The following is a 19,064-nucleotide window of genomic DNA, read 5'->3' as shown; positions in this document are numbered from 1 at the left end:
GATGCGGCCCCGCCCCCAGACCTCGCGATTGGCCGCCTCGTCCGGCTCTGCGCGCCCCCATTGGCCAGGGGGCGGGGCCCGCGCCGGGGCGCCCGAGTTACATAACCGAAGGCGAGTGGGCGGGGAGAAGGCACCGGAGCATCTTACATAACGCCGGGGATCGGGCGGAGGGCGGCGCTCGGCCAATCCCGGCAGGCCGGCGCGTAGGCGGGGGGCGGAGGGGCTCGGAGGGGGCTGGAGTTAAGGCCGCGCGAGTCGAGTGCTCCGCCCCCTTCTCGGCGCCGGAGGGAGGGTGGGTGGGGGGAAGGGGCCGCGGGGCGGCTGGAGCCAGCGCGGCAGGGATAGGGCGCTCGAGCCGCCAATCACGAGGGGGCGGGCCCCGGGCGGGGCGGGGCGGGCGACCCGGCGGCGGGGCGCGCAGGTGGCCGGGGCCGGCGGCACAGGGGTGGGGGACAGCCCCGGGGCGCGGGTCGGGCCAGTTCCGGGCCGCGGGAAGAAGTACTGGGCAACCGAGCGCCTCGTCGGCGCCTTCTCGGGTTCCGTTTTTGCGTCTTGCTCAACCTTCCTGCTCTCGCGCCCGCCAGCTCCTGAGGCTCGGAGGCCCCGGCAGCAGAGCAGCTCTGGGAAGATCAAAGCCGGGTTTCAGAAGCGGAATTTTGACGACGGACTCTAAACATTTCCCCGGTCTTCCTGAAGTTACAGGTTGATTTGGCAACTGGGGGAAGACAAGTGTATGTAAACGACACGGTTTCAGAAAAGGAAGGTGTAGCCAAGGCCTTTTTAAAAATACCAAGTCTGAAGGTTTTTTAGATTGTGTGTCGACTCATCCGAAGTGCAGAGCTCCTCCCCTCTCCAGTGCCTGGTACATGAAAAACCTTCAGTATTTATTGGATGAATGAAAGGAGTTGTATAGAAAGGGGGGGGGGGCAGTGAAGTGTGTCAATTGTTCATATCATGTATTGGATAAAACATCTCCTTTTCCCAAATGATGGCAGATCTCCCTCTCAAGCTATGTTTTGTCGAACTGCGTTCATTCAACAAATACTTACTGAGTGGATGATCTAGGCCGGGATGATTGTGGCCCCTGAGAAGGAGCAGTGGCAAAAGTCCCTGCCATTCAGGGAGTCTGCCTTTTATGAAGACAGAAAACACAAGCCAGCGCGTAGAGGTCCGAAAGTGGAGAGTGCTGTGTGGAACGTGAAACGAGGATGAAGTGTAGCTGGGACGGGGATGGAGGGTGAAGGAGGCAACAGACACGTCAACCTGGTGATGGGGGAAGCCTCTCTGAGAAGGCGAATTGAAACCTGAGTGTGTGCGTCTGTGTGGGGGGTGGACCCAATGGAGGGGGCAGAAGGCACCTGCAGAGGCCCTGACAGAGCAGGTGTGTTGTTAAGGAACAGAAGGAACATCTACTTTGCCTGGAGAATTCACAGAGGGAGGAGGAATGGTGTTAGGGAAGATCAGGAAGTTAGGAAGGGCCAGATTATAATTAGGGAATGCGATTTGGATTTTTTTTCTAAAAAATGGAAAGTGGAAAGAGGATTCTAAGCAAGCTAGTGATCTGAATCAGCCAGACTTCTACACAGGGAGTAGTTAACAGGAAGCTGTTAGTTACAAGAAGAGGCCTGAGAACCGGTTGGACTAGGGTGGTGCCACGAAGTATGGTGAAAGGAGACTGGACGTGGGATGCATCTGGGGCACAGAACCTTGCCGATGAGTTGAATGTATGTTGTAAGAAGAGAGAGTGACCAAGGACGACTCCTGGGTCTTGAGTGTAAGCAGTGCTGTGTGTCATGGGTCATCAACTTAGATGGACAGGTGGGGATGGTAAGTTTTGATGAAGGGAGAATGGAGACTTGTTTCCCACACGATATGTTTGAGCAGTGCATTACACATGCAGGTGGGTGATTGGATCTCCCAGCCTGGGACGTAGGGGAGAGGCCAGGGATGGAGATATGGCTGACATTTGGGAGAGGCCAGAGTCCCTATGGTGATTACAGTCATGGGTGAAATGGTGTCAACATGAGAATGCAAATAGAAAAGGGCCAAAGGCCAAGACTGGGGGAGGAGAGAGGCATGGAGATTCAGAGGCCAAGCAGAGAGCCTGGTGAAGAATAAGGAGCCATAGATGGGGTTGAAAGAAAAGCAGAAGAATGTTGGGTCATGGAAGCTAGATAAAATATTTCAAGGGGAGAGCTATTAACTGTATCAAATGCTGGTGATGCGCAGAGTAAGACAAGGGCAGAGAAATTTCTGTGGTGCTTCGCCAAGATGGCGACCTTGGTTAAAGATATCTCAATAGTGTTGGCTGGAGGAAAAGTGCTTTGTGAGGCAGTGACCACGGGGAGCTGTGGGGAGGGGTTTTGCTGTGTGGGGCTATGAACAAGTGTTTGTTTGCCCAAGGGAGGGATGTGCGGACCACGATTAGGGTCTGATGGGGTGATCCAACAGAGAGGGAGAAGGGGATGAAGCAGGGGGAGAGTTGCAGACAACAGGGAATGGCTGGAGGGAAGGATTCTGTTAGGCTCAGGATCCAGAGCCTGGGCTAAAGGCAAGCCCTTGTGTTAGCGGGATTGCCCGTGGTCTTGACAGTATAAAGACCAGTAGAAGATTTTGAAATGCACTTAGCTTGCTATTTAAAGGATGAGAAAAGAATATCCATTATTTTCTAATAATTATGCCATAATTGGTTTATTTAGTAAATTGTGGTTTTACAAATTGAATCTTCTGCTAGTATGAAAAGCAGCTTAGTTGTAAATAAGGATGCTATTTTTTTTTTTAAAGATTTTCTTTTTAAGTAATCTCTATACCCAACGCAGGGCTCAAACTCACCACCCTGAGATCAAGAGTCTCACGCTCCACCGACTAAGCCAGCCAGGCGTCCCCAAGGATGCTATTTTTAAATGCACTAAGCAGTTCAATTTTAAACAAACAATCCTCACTCAAAACGAGTAATAAAAAAAAATCATACTTCAAAAAACATTCTATTAGTGATACAAATATAGAATCATCATGTAGGATGCACACCTCGTTTGAAAATACTTCTGAGTCAAGGGGAATTCGCCCCATTCTTTGACTAAAGTTGTCATCAGGAATGCAAATGTTCACAAACATCACATTTCTCCTTCCGGTGACATGTGTCCCCTGCCACCTCTGAGGTTAGGCGGGGTCACGTGACTTGTTTTGGCCAGTAGGAGAGCTCCTAACCCAACTACCAGACGGAAGCCTTGAGCGCCAGTGCCCAATTCCTGATGCTCCCTTCCTGCCACCCTGATAACCTGAACACATGTTTACAGGAAGCCCCTCCCTGAGGACTGACGACAGAACCTTCCCGTGGCCTGGCACTGGACATGAGTCACGAGTGAGGAAATAACTTTAAGCCGTTGAGATTTGGAGAATGTTTATTATGTACCACTCCAGCACATTCGGAGTGATCTGTATGGTGACTAAAAATATCAGCAAGTCCAGTGGACTTGTTTGGCGTGGACACTGGTTGGATGGTGGTGCCATTTTCTGGAACGGACACTATTAACGGTAGGAAGAGGAGCGTGCGGCCGGGGAATGCTTACTTCTGTTTGGTCCATGCTGAGTTTGAGAGGCCTGTATCCACTAGGCCAGGAATCATCAGTACATTAACGATTAGAGATATGGGAGTAGGTAAGGCTGACCAGGGAGAGTGGGTAGAATGGAAAGAGAAGTTGGCTGAGGACCCAGTTGGCTGAGGAATCCTGACATTTACAGGAGAGGCAGAAAAGAGTGCATTTATGGTAGATTTTCCTTCAAAATCTTGAAAATGGCACCAAAATTTATGTAGATCTCATTATATAAAGGTCCTGAACAAACAGCACAGTTCTACTGTAAGTGCTTTGCCAGGACACATTAGCATGCCAGATAAGAAAAGTGGTGCCCACCTCTCCAAGGTCAAGGTGATGGAAGAAGTCAACCTCTTCTCTCCCAGATTTCTATAGGAAACAGCATTTTATCGCAACTGTAAGCAAAGGCTACTTCCACCCGTTATATTGTTCCCTAGCCGTGGTAGATTAAGAAGGGAAGTGTATTCAAGGGGACGGATGTGCTGAATCAAAACAAGAGCCATGTTTGGAGAAGTCTCTCGCCCATCCACGTTACCTTCCCTGTGGGCCACATAGGCGGCTTGCTATTCTACCACACACAGGGCCAGCTCTGCACGTCATTCTTTAAAGAACATATATTTAAGAAACTCAAAAGCCAGATCCTGAGCATTCTGGTAATCGTGAGAAAGCCAGCCCCCATTCATCTATACTTTTCACGAGGGGAAGGGTTTGCTTGGGTTTACTAGAGTACAGGGAAATGCTGGGCACTAAGAAATGAGTCCTCGGGGAGGGAACTGGGGAGAAGAAGAGAAAGTGGAGTTTGGGGTTTCTAAGTGAAGGTGAGGGCAGCAGCAAGGAATGCCATTTTTAAGACTTGGACCATGCACAGCTATTCTTCTACAAGCAACACAGATACCGGAATTCCGTTTATAAACAGTTTATTCAGTTCATTATAGTGGGTAAGTTCCCAGCTAAATGCACAGATACAAGCGAGGTGCCCCTGGGTTAATGCAGGAGCCAGCGGGTTACATGGGACTGGGCACGAGGCAAGGAGGGAGCACCAAGGTTTCAGAGTCAGATTGGCCAGAGCCCCTGAGCGGAGGGGTGGGCCCACGGCCCGCCCCACACTGACCCCGCTGCTTCCTTCTCACAGCTGGGCGTCCTGCAGGGCGTGTCTTCAACACCGCAGCATCTCAGTGAGGCCAGGGGAATAGGTATTAAAGGGAGTCCGTGTCCTGGTGCCCCTCAACTGTTGTTGCTTTGTAAGTCCCATGCTAGCATGTGAACAGGAATTTTGGAATCCTCCAGTAACCATGGGCCAGAGTAGTAATACCCCTGCATTTGTCCCTCAGCGCCTCCTTGCCTGTTTGCATGCCTACCTGAATTCCCATCCTTAAGCCACCCGCCCTGATGATGCACATCTCACATACACAGTAAGTCTCTCAGATGACAAAGCTATTTCCAGAACAGCATCTTGTGCAATCTATGACGCTGAAGAAAGAAAGGGTCTCTGGTTAGCTATCCTCCAAGAAGAGTCATCCACCCCTGCCCAATGCCCAATTGAAAGCATAATTTAGAAGACAGATTTAGGAAGTGGAATATGAATAAAAATAGGAAACAAAACTCCCAAAGACTATTGTCTATGGGGATTGGGCCAGTTAAGGACCAGTTCACAGATGGTCTCACTCGAAGGCTGCAGAATTGTTGCTCACATAATTATTAGAGACCTACTGGAGTCCACAGCTGACATTCTGTGAAGTGCCGGGTAGAACTCAGTCTCCAGGGATGAGATGGTCAGAGTCTAGCTTAAACCTTCCCTCACCCCTGGGAGCAATGCTGAATCAGAGGGGGAGCTGCGCTGACCACAGCACTCCAAAGGCAAGAAAGGCCTGTTAGGATGTAGAGGGTTCACAGACAAGATTGTAATTTTAATTTTAATTCTGAAGGGCACCTTAAGTTCCATTTCTCACTTTTTTGAATTTATCTGTCGGGAACAGACTTAAGGACACTGTACTGGGCATTCAACTTTTTGGCAAAATAGAAACTTTGGTCATAGCCATAGTTCTATAAAAATGTTTTAAAGAGGCTATTATGTCTGATTAAAATAATATTTTTTAGCAAGTGATACAAAAACAGTAACAAGAAAGTAAACATCTTCATATCTAATGTAAGAGCCAAAACTCTATCCACATCTTATTTTAAATACAGCGCAAGAGTCAGTAGTGCTTATAAACAGTAGAGAGTTCTCTTCTAGGGAACCAGAAAAATAGCAAAATAAGGCACAACCTGTTATGGTTACAGATCTGCGTTAGGCAGTAGTGTTCTTTCTGGAAGGCACAAACTGGAAATCTGATTACCTAAAGGTTTACAATGTGGTTCTGAAGATGTCAGACGGCAAGGATAGCTAACTTGGAACAAATTCCCTTAACTGGAATTAACACCAATGCATCAGACAACATGACTTCGAGGTGATGACACTCGGGAAGTTAAGAGATCCTCTCCATCAGCCGCGTGCAATCTGTGAAGGCGCCGGGCCAGGTGTGGGCCGGGTGGCTGCACTTTCAAGTTTGGAGTGCTTATGACATTACAAAGGCACGTTGCCTAGAAATTAAACTTTACGGTAACAAACAGAAAATAATCAGTTTAGACAGAACAGTAGGCGAGCTCGAGAATATAGCAGGTTCTAAGTCAAATGTCTTGAAGAGCTTTCTTGAACGGCAGGCTGGGGCTGCGCTGGTTCTTCACGGGGAAACATTCCACACTAACAAGCAGGGGAGACACAAAGAAGCAGAGGAAACAACAGTTCAGTCTCCCACTGCACACCCAGAGTTAACAGTGAACATCACAGTCTAAATATGCAATTCAATTTGGCCAACTTCTTACTAGTGGCTTCTCTACACTTTGTCGAGGGCTTGAGGACATTGTCGAGAACGGATGGGAAGAACTGCTTTTGCAAATGGTTCCCAGGTCCTGGGCTACAAACGTCAACGGCCTGTTCCAGTATCATATACGGTAGCGGTAGTAATAACGTCAGTAATCATACTTCGTGCACGCATGCCTGTCTGTGTGGATTTACTTACTTACCCAGCTATCATTACTCCTATGCGCCGGGTACCATCACATCCACTTTTTCTATGTTGAGCAGTGGTGTCCTCACAGCAAACATTAAGGGGCAGGTACTTTATCATCCCCACTTTACAAGTGAAGAAACTGAGGACCAGGGACGTTAAACTGCTTGCCCAAGGCCACGCAGCTGGATGGGAATGGAGCCACGGTGGAGAACAGGTAGTCATGCTTTTAATCAATAGACGATACTCTTTCTTATAAAAGGAAATAGCAGATGAAGATGTACTCAGACTGAAAACAGATGGGTCAGTGGAAATGAATACATTTTCTCTAACTTCAAAGGGCCAATGTTTATATTTAAAAAACCCTTGGATTTTGATGAAGTAACACTCAAGTATTTAAAACATTTACTGAAGAAAATGAAAATCTTTGGAGTCAACTAACAGTTCTGAGAGAACTTTTATTCTGAGTTCTTGTATGTGAAATCAGCTGTGACCACACCGAGAAGACTTGAATAATGAATTTAGGGCAGGAGAACTCACCGATGATGATGATGATGATGATGACCACAATGACAATCCCTATCGCCCACATCTATGACAAAACATAGACCATTTCACATTTCCAAACATAGACATTAGGGTGCTCACTGCAGAGTATGATATTCTAGTCACGGACTGAGAAGTTAAGGTGCACTATAATCTGAAATAATTCATAGTCTTTAAGGCCTAAATTTACTGTTCTCAATTACGGCATGAAGTTATTTATCTGCTTTTTAGAAAATGGTCAAATGACTTGTGGTCCCTGGAAAGGCATCTGCTTGTGTATACAAGTTCTTCACACAAGGCAGGGCTACTGCGCTTGTCCTGTGTATCAGAAAGTGTCACTTGTATATCAGTAAGGGGGCCGTGAGATGTATAAGGTCTGCTTTGGGGTACGCTGCTTGTGGGCTGCTTTCTGCACCCACCCATGTTGTGACCCCGGAGCCACTCGCTGAACCACAGGCCAGCGGACCACCAACCCCAGCCCTCTCCTGCCAGTATGTGTTCAGGGCTTTGCAGGGTCGGGGTGCAGGGTTGGAAGGGGCTTAGGTTGGTGACTGATTTTGGACATTCCTGTTCTATATGCTTCTTAAGGTCAGCCACGGGTCATGGAGCATTCCTAGCTGAGGGGATAGGAAAGAGCATGCAGTCAGTGCTTCAGACTCAGAGTCATCCAGTTTTCCACGTATGGGCCGTCAAACTCATCTCCAATACCCATAGCCTTAGTTGACCCTCCGAGAATACAGAGGGTGACTTAACGTAAAAACCAGTTAAAAGAAAATTACCTTGCAATTCTTCCACCAATATTTTCTCTTCAACTTGGCAGCACTTGTTTCAAACTGGGACGCTCCTGCCTGCAGCGCGTCTGCACGATCATCTAACTCTGAGAGCTTCTGATCTCTTTCCAACACCTTGTCCACATTGACTCTCATGATGTCCACTACCTGAATGAACGCAATCACACCAAGTTACACATAAAGGAAGGGAAGAACAAGCAAAACTCTCAGTGAGGTAAATGGGCTCATTTTCTTTCAGGTCAGCACTTTATGACTTTGAGCCACAACTTTCTTTTAAAAAGGAGGGAGCAGGGAGTGGCTCCCTCTTTCATGATGAAAATACTCAGCAAATTAGAAATAGAAGGGCACTTCTCTAACATGATAAAGGGCATTTATGGAAAAACCCATAACTAACATCCATGCTTGATGTGGAGAGTTTCTCCCTAAGATCAAGAACAAGTAAAGATGACCACTCTCACTAATGCTGTTCAACACTGTACTGAAAGTTCTGGCCAGAGCAATTAGGCAAGGAAAAGAATAAAAGACATTCAAATTGGAAAGAAAGAAGTAAAATGATCTCTATTTGCAGATGATTCCGTATATGGAAAATCCTAAAGAATCCACACACTACTAGAGTCAATAAACACATTCAGTAAAGGTTCAGGGTACAAGACCAACACCCAGAAATCAGAATGTTTCCATACAAGAGAAATGAAAAGGAAACTAAAAAAATAATTTCATATACAGTAGCATCCAAAAGAATAAAATACCTAGGGGATAAATTGAATCAAGGAGGCGAAAGATTTGTGCACTGACAACTACAAGACATTGCTGAAAGAAACTAAAGACCTAATTAAGTAGGAAGACATTCCATGTTCATAGATGGGAACACCTACTGTTATTAAGATGGCAAGATGTCTCAAAGCACTGTACAGATATACAGATTCAACACAATCTCTACTAAAATTCCACTGGCCTTCTCCCCCTACCATCCCCTCCCAGAAACAGAAAAGCCAATCCTTAAATTTTTATGAAATTGCAAGGGGCCTGAAGAGCCAAAACAATACTGAAAAAGGAAATGTTGGAGGACTCAGACTTTCCAATTTCAAAACCTTACAACAAAGCTACAGTAACCAAAGCAGTGTGATTCTAGCGTAAGGACAGACACACAGACTGAGGATCCAGAAATCAACTCCAACATCTATGGCCAACTGATTTTTGGACAAAGCTGTCAAGATCATTCAGTGAGGAGGAGGATGGTCTCTTCAGCAAATGGTGCTAGGACAACGGGACAGCCATATGCAAAAGAATGAAACTGGACCCTTACACCTAACCCTATATATAAAAATTAACTCAAAATGGATCAATGACCTAAGAATAAGAGTTAAAAACTATAAAACTCTTAGAAGAAAACATAAGAGCAAATCTTCCAAACTTCAGATTTGGCCATGGATTTGACACCAAATCAAGAACGACAAAAGAAAAAATAAATTTAACTTTTTAAAAATTAAAACCTTTTGTGTATCAAAAGACATTATCAAGGATGTGAAAAGACAATCTATAGAATAGAAGAAACTATTTGCAAATCATTTATCTAATAAGAGTTTAATATCCAGAATACATATATATAAGGAAATCTTACTCTCCAACAACAAGGACAGAAACTACCCAATTAAAAGCCAGGCAACAGACTTGAATAGACACTTCTACAAAGAATGTATACAAATGATCAACGAGCCCATGAAAAGATATTCGACCTACTGGTCATTAAGGAAATGAAAACCAAAACCATGATGAAATACTTCATATTCACTAAGGAGGGCAGCTACACGCAGAGAAAGCAGAAACTAACCAGTGTTAGTGAGGATGTGGAAAAGCAGGAGCCCCCGGACACTGCAGGAGGGAATGAAGGCTGGCCCGGCCACTGTGGACCCATTTGGCAGGTCCTCAAATAGTGAAACACAGAATTACCATGTAATCCAGCACTCCTGTTTCTAGATACATATCCAAGAGAAATAAAAACATACGTCCACACAGAAATTTGTCCATGAATGTTTGCAGCAGCATTATTCATGACAGTCAAAAGGTGGAAACTCAAAAACCCCTCCACAGATGAAAAGAAAAACGAATTATGTACACAAACACACCATGGACCACCACTCAGCCATAAAAAGGAAGGAGGTACTGACATGCTACAACATGAACAGTGAAAACATTATGCTGAGTGAAAGAAGCCAAACACAAAAGGCCACACGGTGCATGATCCCCTTTATAGGATACAGCCAGAACAGGCAAATCTATAGAAACAGAAAGCCGATTACAGGTTACCAGGAATGGGAGAAAAGGGGAACGGGGAGTGATGATTACACATGTCCAGGGTGTTCTTCGGGGGAGTGCTAAAGTAGTGAAATTAGACAGAGGTAATGGCTGCACAACATTGTAAATACACTGAAAACCACTGGTTAATGGCTAATTGTATGTTACGTAAATTTCACCTCAATTAAAACAAAACAAAACACCTCTCCTTAAAATTCCTTTGGTTAAGAAAAAGGACCTAGTTTGATTTTGTAAGTAAACAAAAGTTTCATCCAGGATGGAATTAGAATGGGTTTCTTACCATGGAAATGTAAAATTTTCAGAATTCAGTTCATAAACAAAACCATCAGACCAAAATATTACCAAATGATTTAATAATGCAATCTAACCTAAGTTTAACTGCTTTTTAAAGCAGCTAAGTGCAGAAAGACGAAGATGTCTTTGTTGGACACTGACAGCTCTTTGGGCTATAGAATACTAGTCTGAACTTCTCACTGTCTTCCACTGTGGGTCTGCATATACAGAGCAGAACAAAAGATGCTGTGAGGGTCCTCTGACTCAAGAATTCCACAAATTTCGATTTGTTGGGCTAGAGCAGTTTGCCAGCATCTGCCTTTGGTACGTGAATGGGCAACAACTGGAACGGAGTTCTAGAGGCTTCCTCAAGCCTGGTAACCAGTATGTCAGGCTACTGTAGGAAGCATTTTGATGAAAAATCTGGTCAGAGCGACTGGTCTTGGCTTGAACAATCTATAGGCCTAATCCTTAAAACTCTATTACCCTATTTAGTAAAGTGGTTCTTTTTTTTTTTTTTCCTTTTTTTTTTTTTTTTTTAATTGTGGCAAACTGTATCTTATAAAGTGGTTCTTGGAGAGATGTTCTCAGGAGGAGTGTCTGTGGTTAAGACACAAGATTTGGTCACAGGAAAACAAGCATGACACCTGGAGACTGAGTTCTCAGAGTTTAGCTCATTTGTTATTATGAAACAGTCAAAATTTCCTTTATACTCATGCTTTTATGATACTTTTTCTAAATAGAATTCTTTCCAGAGTGTTCCCATGTTGGTTTAAAATTCCCTGTTTTCAATATTTGAGAGCAGTACCTCATCTACTTGATTTTGTGTCTGCTGAAGTCTTCGGTTGCTGCCAGAGGCAGCACTTGAACCTGCTGGTGCACTTGTAGACCTGAAACGTGGAAAGGCACAAGCATGAGTAAATTCTGATTCCAAATACGTTTCTGTAAGTATGAAGACGTTATTCCAAGACCTCGCTGTGAGAAGTTTCAGAACTAAAGCAGAAAAAGAAATCCTTCCTACAGTAATGAACAAAGGTTCTAATGACGTTTCTTCCAATTCCTCTATAATTTCCAAGATTCATCCATATGTGAAAAGTGACCAGAGTCTAAAGTGAAGGTTTAGTAAGCTCTACTTTGCATCGCTGAAGCACCTGATCTTCAGATCAAGGATCCTAAGAGAGAGAAACTCTACCTCCCGATTTTTTATTGTTTAAAGGCACACATCTACTTAAATGCACTCAGTACTCTTCTGATCTCTCATTGTGGCAAGAATTGTTTTCATAGTTACGAGTAATTACAGAATGCCACTTTTCCAGTAAGGAGAAATATATTCATTCACAGAAACAGGGTCAGGAACATCAAGATGCAGGGAGGAGGGGTGGTATGAGTGGGAAAGGTGAGATGAAGCAGTGCTTCCTCTCTTAAAAGGTACTCCTCTTCAAATCCTCACTGAATGCCTATTTCCCCACAGGCAGATCCTCCTTGACCACTGTGGTTCTGAAGTCCTTATTGCTTCCATTACTTGGTTGGCCACGCTTTGATTTTTCACACACACATCTGGCCCTTGAACAAGGTGGGTTTTGGGGGTGCTAACCCCTTTCCCTTCCCCACAACTGAAAATCTGCATAAAACTTTTGAGTCCTCCAAAAATGTAACTACTAATAGCCTACTGTTGACCAGAGGCCTTATCAATAACATAAACAGTCAGTTTACACATATTTGTATGTTATATGTATTACACACCATGTTATTACAATGAAGTAAGCTAGAGAAAAAACGTTAAGAAAATCACAAGACAGAGAAAATACATTTACAGTCCTGTATTTATCAGAAAAAACCCACGTGTAAGTGGACCTGCACAGTTCAAACCCATGTTGTTCAAGGGTCATCTGTAATGTCTTGCCTTACAGATTCCTGTGTCTAAGAGGTTTCTTCCCTGTATCCAAGACAGCACCTAGTATGTGTCTTGTACACAACAGCTACTGATGCATCCATTGATTCAAGTTCTTTCATACCTACCATGTGTCAAGGACCAGGGATGTAGCAGGTCCCATGCCTGCCCTTAACACTTTATTTTTATTCTCTGATAGTAGTGAAGGACCATGTACTGGTATGTTTTCTCATTTAATCCTTATAACTCTTTGAAGGGGGTACTACTATTAACCTCATTTTACAGAAGTGTAAAGTGGGGTTTAGAAAGTCAACACGGCTGGTTGCAGTGGAGCCTGTCTTTAGACCACGTCCCATATGGTTCCACGGATCTAGACCTTAACCACTGATTTCCTGGCACAGCAGCCTCAGCAGGTACACTCTAGAGTGGAGACCCTAGCTCCTAGAAGGAAACCGGGGGAAGCACCCATTCCTTCCTCCTCTGTAGGTGAGCGATGGACAGGCTGGAGGGGCCAGAGGGTCCTTGTGACTCTTGACAGTTTTCTCTGAATGTTACCATGGAAAACTCCATGTTTTTAAGGGCCACTACAAGACGGCTTCTGCTTAAAGAGGGAAGGTCCACAGCTCTGCTCCTGAGTCCGCTCTACACAGGGCCGAGGTCCTTTCCCTTGCAACTTCCGGAGCCCAGCCCAGCACCAGGCGGCGAACGGGCGCTCCAGGTCTAGGGCAGTGGCCACCGCTCCTCTCGGGAGCCTCGGGCTGAGGTTAAGGGAAGCGGAGAAGGGAGTGGGGTCCAGGTAGGGTCAGGGGAAAGAGGGGGCGTTTCCTAGCTCCGGGAAGCCCCCGGCCGCCCCGCCCCCGCCTCTTCCGCGATCGCCCGACAGCCGCGGGGCTGCGAGCTGCGCCGCGGCGCTGGCTCGGCCCGCCTGCAGCCCGCACCCTCGGGGCCACCGCCCACCCCTGGCCCTCGGGAGCCACCGCGCAGGCCCGCGTCCGAGCGGCTGCCGGGGTGGGTGGGGGGAACCGAGCCGGGGGAGGGTCCCAGCCGCGGGCCACCGCCCCCAGAAGTCCGAGGCCGCCCCGCGTCTCGCCGCGTCACTCACATTTTGGCGACGGCGGGCGACGGTCAGCACAGCGGCGCAGCGGGACCGAAGGCCAGGAGCTGGGCGGGGCGGCGGCGCGGGGCAGATGACGTCGCCGGGCGCGGCCGCGGAGGGGCGCGCCGGAAGGGGGCGGGGCTCAGCGGGGCGGGGCCACCCGAGAGCGCGGGGCGGTCCCGCGCGAGCTGAGTGCGCGGGGCGCGCTCTGCCCGCCGCCGCCCGTGCGACGCTGGGGCATGTGGCGCATTAGGCGCTGTAAGGGGACTGTGTAGGTAAATTGGGTCGGGGGCGTGGTGCATTGTTCTGGGCCCGGGAGCCATTTCCCTGGCCGTGACAGTACTGGAGACTGACGGTGTGCTTCTGCTTGAAGTCCCGCGTTAACCCAGTGGTCCTGGGGACCCCACGTTTCCCAGGGAAACTTGTTAAAATGAGATCGGAAGTCCCTTTGGGGTATTTATCACAGGCGCTGATAGGGTTAGACTCCCTCTGTTCGTGTGCTCGTTTGTGACTCAAGTATTTGTCACTGCACAGACCGTACTACAATCTGTTTACGGGAGCGTGGCCATGAGGAGCTGTGTTAGTTTCTGTGTTTCTATATTCCCGGGCCCCGGCACAGAGTAGGTCCGCAACTTCTGGTCGGCTGTCGGCGGAGGCACAAATCCAAATGCAGTGAGTTACTCTGCAATGTATTTAAAGTTGTTACTGGAAGTATCCTACCAACGTAGACAACGCCTACCTTAAAAAAACAAAACAAAAAAGCAACACTGCAAAAACACTGCCAGGTCAACCGGCGGGTGAGATGAGAAATGGAAACTAAAATACTTAAATACCGAACTGTCTTTTCCGACTGTCAATGTAATAATTTGAAAAGGGAAAGGTCAGTGTGTATTGGAATAAACAAGAGTGTCACAGAGGAGGTGGGATTTGAGTTGGGTAAGTAGATAAGAAGAGAACTCTCCAGGCAAGGGATGAACAAACATGACCACAGACAGCAGTGGAAATGGACATGGTTTGCACCGCCCAACCGGAAGGGGCAGGTTGGGGTACAGGTGAAAATAAGACAGAATAAAGAGTGAGGCTAAACAAGCAAGGAGAATGTCATTTAAATGCAGTGGGCTCTAGAAACCACTGGGGCCTGGTGGAGTTGGGAGATACCTTGCGGACTTGGTCTGGCAGGAGCATCCACGCGGGACTCCGTGGAAGAGGGACTACCAGGGAGACAAGATGATACTGCAGTGAAAGGAAAGGAGATGATGACAGAATTCTCAGAAAAGAAGATGGATATTAGTAGTCAGTTGGAAAACGCCTTTTCAAAAACAGCAGAGGATTTTAGCGGCAGTGGTGAATTTAGATCGGTGTCTTTATGTTTCAAGTAACTGGTATGTTGAGAGGTGCCTGAGAAGACCATTGAGAAGCAAGGGTTCTAGGGGCAGTGGCTTACGAAGACATCTTTCTTTCTTTCTTTTTTTTTTTTTAAAGATTTTATTTGACATAGAGAAAGACAACACAAGCAGGGGGAGTGGGAGAGGGAGAAGCAGGCTTCTGGCCGAGCAGGGAGCCCGATGCGGGGCTCAATCCCAGGACCCTGGGACCATGACCTGAGCCAAAGGCAGACGCTTAACGACTGAGCCACCCAGGCGCCCCACGAAGACATTTTTCTTTTATGGGCATGTCTGAAGCTCTGTGACAGTCGATGCCAAAACACTGTCTCTAGATCTAAGGAGATACATGAGATGATCTCATCTGGGTTTGAAACAGGCCGGTCACCCTGGATTTCAGTATCAGGTAAAGTTAAAGCAAAGCACACACATAGTATGGGGAAATTTTCTTCATTTTTAATTTACAGCAGAAAGAATATAAAGCATTCAGAAAACATTTTCCATATTTTAAGGGCAATTCAAAACATTTTGCATGGTTTCCAGCAGCTGAGTTCTTCAACAGATCCATTGATTCAATGATGCTTCACATGCACAATTACAAAAATAAAACTTACAAAAAAGAAGACATCTAGACTAGTTTTACATGCAAGTCTCAGGGACCCCCCATTGGGCGCCAACTACTGTGTGGAACTGCCATAAGCGACCGTGCAGCCAGAGAGGGGTTCGAGTTATTGTCTTTATTTCGTTCACACAGTACAGCTGATTTCAAATGGGTAACAAGAATAGCAATTAAATCCTCAGGAGACAGAATAAGATTAGCTATTAATTTTATAATGAAGTCCTACTCCTGGCACTTGGGAATTCAGATTATCCAAGAAAGCTGCGCTTACCTATCGTCTTATATTCAAAATTAAGATTCACAACCAAGGAAAAGCGGTCAGAAATGCGTCGTTTCAGTGGAAGTGCATTCGTACCTCACCTAGGATTCAGTTGTACTGGCAGGCTACACCGGTAGGTTCTGAACCTACTTCCTATCCCCTCCGTAAGAACCCTCCTAATTCTATGTTAAGTCTTTATCTTCGAGAAGTTTCTAACTTACTTGGCTAATAATGTAGCATGGGAGACATTAAAAAAAAAAAAAATGAGTGACTTAATGTGAGGGTTAACGCAAATCCACTGAGGTCATTACTCTTGTCAAAAGATCAGTTATTCGTACCATAATAAATGGAATAAACGTATCTAAATTCAGTACTAATATGGGATATCCTGAAAGAGCTGGCTTTCACCTTCCTATTCCCATTTACCATACATTTGTGTGTTTGTAAATTACTCAGTGTCCTCCTACAGGTCAAATTGGGTAAAATAATAGGCATTTCGGGGGGGTGGGGTGGGGAGGGCAACAGCTGCAAAATAACCCACACATTTAAAAACAAAATCGAGCCAGGTCAGTTTACAAATGTACAGGTGGCTACTGGTTGTGGGGCCGTCACTTGTCAAAGCTGATCACAAGCGGTAAGACATATACTGTACAGTAATCCGAGGTTGGCAGTGAAAGGAAGTAATTAAAAAACAAGTACAATTATAGAAAAGGCACCAAGAGCACTGACCCCAGTTTTTACCACAATCTTTTCGTATCTACCTTCCTTCTAAAGACACCAGTTTAAAAGCTTATTTGTGAATATTTTTAGGCTTCACAACGAGCCTTGAGCTTTAACTTACAGTTGGCAGCCAGAACCAAGAAAAAAACAAAACAAAACTGTTATCTCAGCTTTACACCAACTGATCCTGAAACTTTACCTGGGAATTTTAAACTGGCATCAGCAAATGCGAACTTTATTCTCTCAATTTAATGTTAGTAGTTTAATTTTTAAAAGCATCAGATTTCTTTGGCTCCTCATTGTATGGAAAGAGTAATAGACCAGGACAACCCTACGAGACCAGTTTGCATCTTTTAAATTTTTAGTTACTTTTGTGCAATTTTTGATATATTTTCTGATTTCCAGCAGGAGATATGAAAAACGTGAGACGTTTTCCTACTTTTCATACTATTTCTTTTGTCAGGTTTTGATCGTTCTAAGTGTTCTTTGTTGGAGTGAGTGGATGGTGTTAAGCTATACACAGATTCATCTTATGATTATCTGTTTAGCAAAAGTAACTTAATTTTCTTAAGCAATATTAGCATTCACATTACTTGGCACCGTTGGCAAAAAAATTTTAAATTAAATAAAATAAACTCCTGGTAGCCAAAATTAAATGTAAACATATCTTTTTTTTTTTAAGTAATGTTACTCTGCCTTTTATCCTAAGTCTAAATACAGTAGCTCTTTTTTTTGTTTTTTGTTTTTTGCAGTTTAGTCATGCTTTAGCAAAATGTTCTTCTAAAGAACATTTAAAATAAAGTACTCTTATAGTGAAATAAAGTTTTTTTTGTTTCATTTTACAGACCATAGCCACTAATGCTTTGCTTTTGTTCATTTCTTTTTTCTTGATTTCATGCACATATCTCTTTGTTTTAATATATACAATATATACAAACAATACATCCACATTTTTTCTCGCTCGTTCAGACAAAACTATACAAATAATTTTATCTTGCCATGTTATTGACCTTTGTGAATAAAATATTTAGCAATTAATATAATCCCTTTCAAATATTTTCTCACTTTCCGTTTCTACCTTCTATATATACACAGAAACTGCTCAGTTTGGATGAGATTATAGCCAAAAATATGGAATTTACTGGCCAGAACGCAGCACCACACTGATCTTTTAGGTGGCAAATGTCCAGGCAAGGTTTATGATTCCTTAGAATGACTACAGTTTCCAAGGTTACTAAAAAAGGCTCCATGCTGTACCAATTCTCTAAGTAAATCTCATTGCACATGAAAGTAAGGCCCAAAAATTAAAGTGCTGAGCATGACAAAAGGGACAAGATGATCACTATACTCGCAGGTTCTTGGGAGGTGGTGGGGACAAGAAAATAAATTTAAACTCTGTAAGCTGTTTCTCATTAGTTCCCATGCATTACCCGTTTACCACACACCCGCCCCTCTGCAAATTTCCACAAGACATTAAAAACCTGCAGATTTTAAAAGTTGCATTAAGTGTGCTGTAGAGATTAAAACAAACACAAATTAAAATAAAATAAGATCAGTGAAGGAAATGAGAACACACGGACCCAATAAAGATTTGTATGATCTAAGCCCTCCACTGAGAATCAATCCCAAAGATTCAGCTTCTTGGAAGTAACTGACAGGTGCAGGAGCAGCATTCTCTTTTGTTGCTAGTGCATCCCCACCTTTGCTTGTCTATATTTTTGGTATAAATATTTGTACAGTTCCACACGATGTTTGAATACAGCCCTATATGAGAAGGAAACTGGCTTCTTCCTAAGAAGAGGAAGCCTCTTCCAATTCCTCGTGGTGTCTTGTTTTCCCATGATCCAACAGAAGATTGAGTTCCAAGATGTCTTGCTGATCAAATTAAAAGTTGTCCATGAAAGTGCAGATGCAATGACCAACACATTCCTGTTAAAATCCTGCAGCTGATCTCCCCAAAACTGCAGAGGGATTGTGTGTGTGCATGTGTGTGCGTGCGTGTGCGTGTCGTTGCTGTCTCTGCTAAAAACAGAAATGAAAACAGTCTGAAAAGCAATGTCACATTGCTAAGGGATGCTGCTGTATGTCTTCAAGTTCCTTGGCCTTTCTCAACTCTTTCACTCTGGAAGAGAAACAGAACAGAACACCAGGTGATAGCTATATAGTGAAACCGTGGCCAGGTGAGGGGAAGGCCATTACCATTCCCTCTGAAATGAAAAACCAAGACAAAACCCTTGGGAACACTGATGGCAAAAGAAACTCCTGCTACACTACTGGGGGAAATATTCCAGGAGGAAGACATGACCCTTCCTGAAACTCTACTCTGCAGCGAGTGCTCCTAACACAAAGCAAAACCGAAGTCTACAGCATTAAGTCACGTGTGACAGCAACGTGTTCATCCTAGGAAGAGTTAACTGTTCACCTAGCTTTCCTCTTTAGCCTGGTAGGACCACCATTAATGGCCGGCAACCCCACAGGAGGCAAGTTAGGGAAACTGCACGCACACTTACTTCGCGTCTGACACACCCAGG

General features: G+C 45.0%; 2 protein-coding genes across 3 annotated transcripts in view; both read right to left on the bottom strand.

Moving 5' to 3' along the window:
- Nucleotides 1-4,493: 4,493 nt before the first annotated feature.
- On the bottom strand, nt 4,494-13,660 carry VAMP3 (vesicle associated membrane protein 3). The gene is made up of 5 exons (XM_021683403.1): nt 13,560-13,660; nt 11,375-11,456; nt 7,966-8,124; nt 7,181-7,232; nt 4,494-6,333 (listed from the first exon to the last, which is right to left on the bottom strand). Coding segments are annotated over exons 1-5 (315 nt in total). The 5' UTR covers nt 13,562-13,660; the 3' UTR covers nt 4,494-6,313.
- Nucleotides 13,661-18,335: 4,675 nt separating this feature from the next.
- The window catches only part of CAMTA1 (calmodulin binding transcription activator 1), an 841,075-nt gene continuing 840,346 nt past the window's right edge, over nt 18,336-19,064 (bottom strand). For both annotated transcript variants that reach the window (XM_044913866.1, XM_021683402.1), the window contains one exon: nt 18,336-18,655. In XM_044913866.1, the coding sequence (XP_044769801.1) occupies nt 18,592-18,655 (64 nt within the window). In that variant the 3' untranslated portion in view covers nt 18,336-18,591. The remainder of the gene's footprint in view (nt 18,656-19,064) is intronic.

This window comes from Neomonachus schauinslandi, chromosome 4 (assembly GCF_002201575.2).
Source record: "Neomonachus schauinslandi chromosome 4, ASM220157v2, whole genome shotgun sequence".
Classification (NCBI taxonomy): domain Eukaryota; kingdom Metazoa; phylum Chordata; class Mammalia; order Carnivora; family Phocidae; genus Neomonachus; species Neomonachus schauinslandi.
Note: the sequence above shows the minus strand (reverse complement) of the source record. Positions and strands in the feature narration are given on the sequence as shown.

Coding starts and splice junctions, on each gene's coding strand:
- VAMP3 (XM_021683403.1), bottom strand. Junction 7,233..7,965: donor ATTGGTGGAAGAATTGCAAG/GTAATTTTCTTT, acceptor GTTTTGTCATAG/ATGTGGGCGATAGGGATTGT. Junction 6,334..7,180: donor CATCATCATCATCATCATCG/GTGAGTTCTCCT, acceptor CCTGCTTGTTAG/TGTGGAATGTTTCCCCGTGA.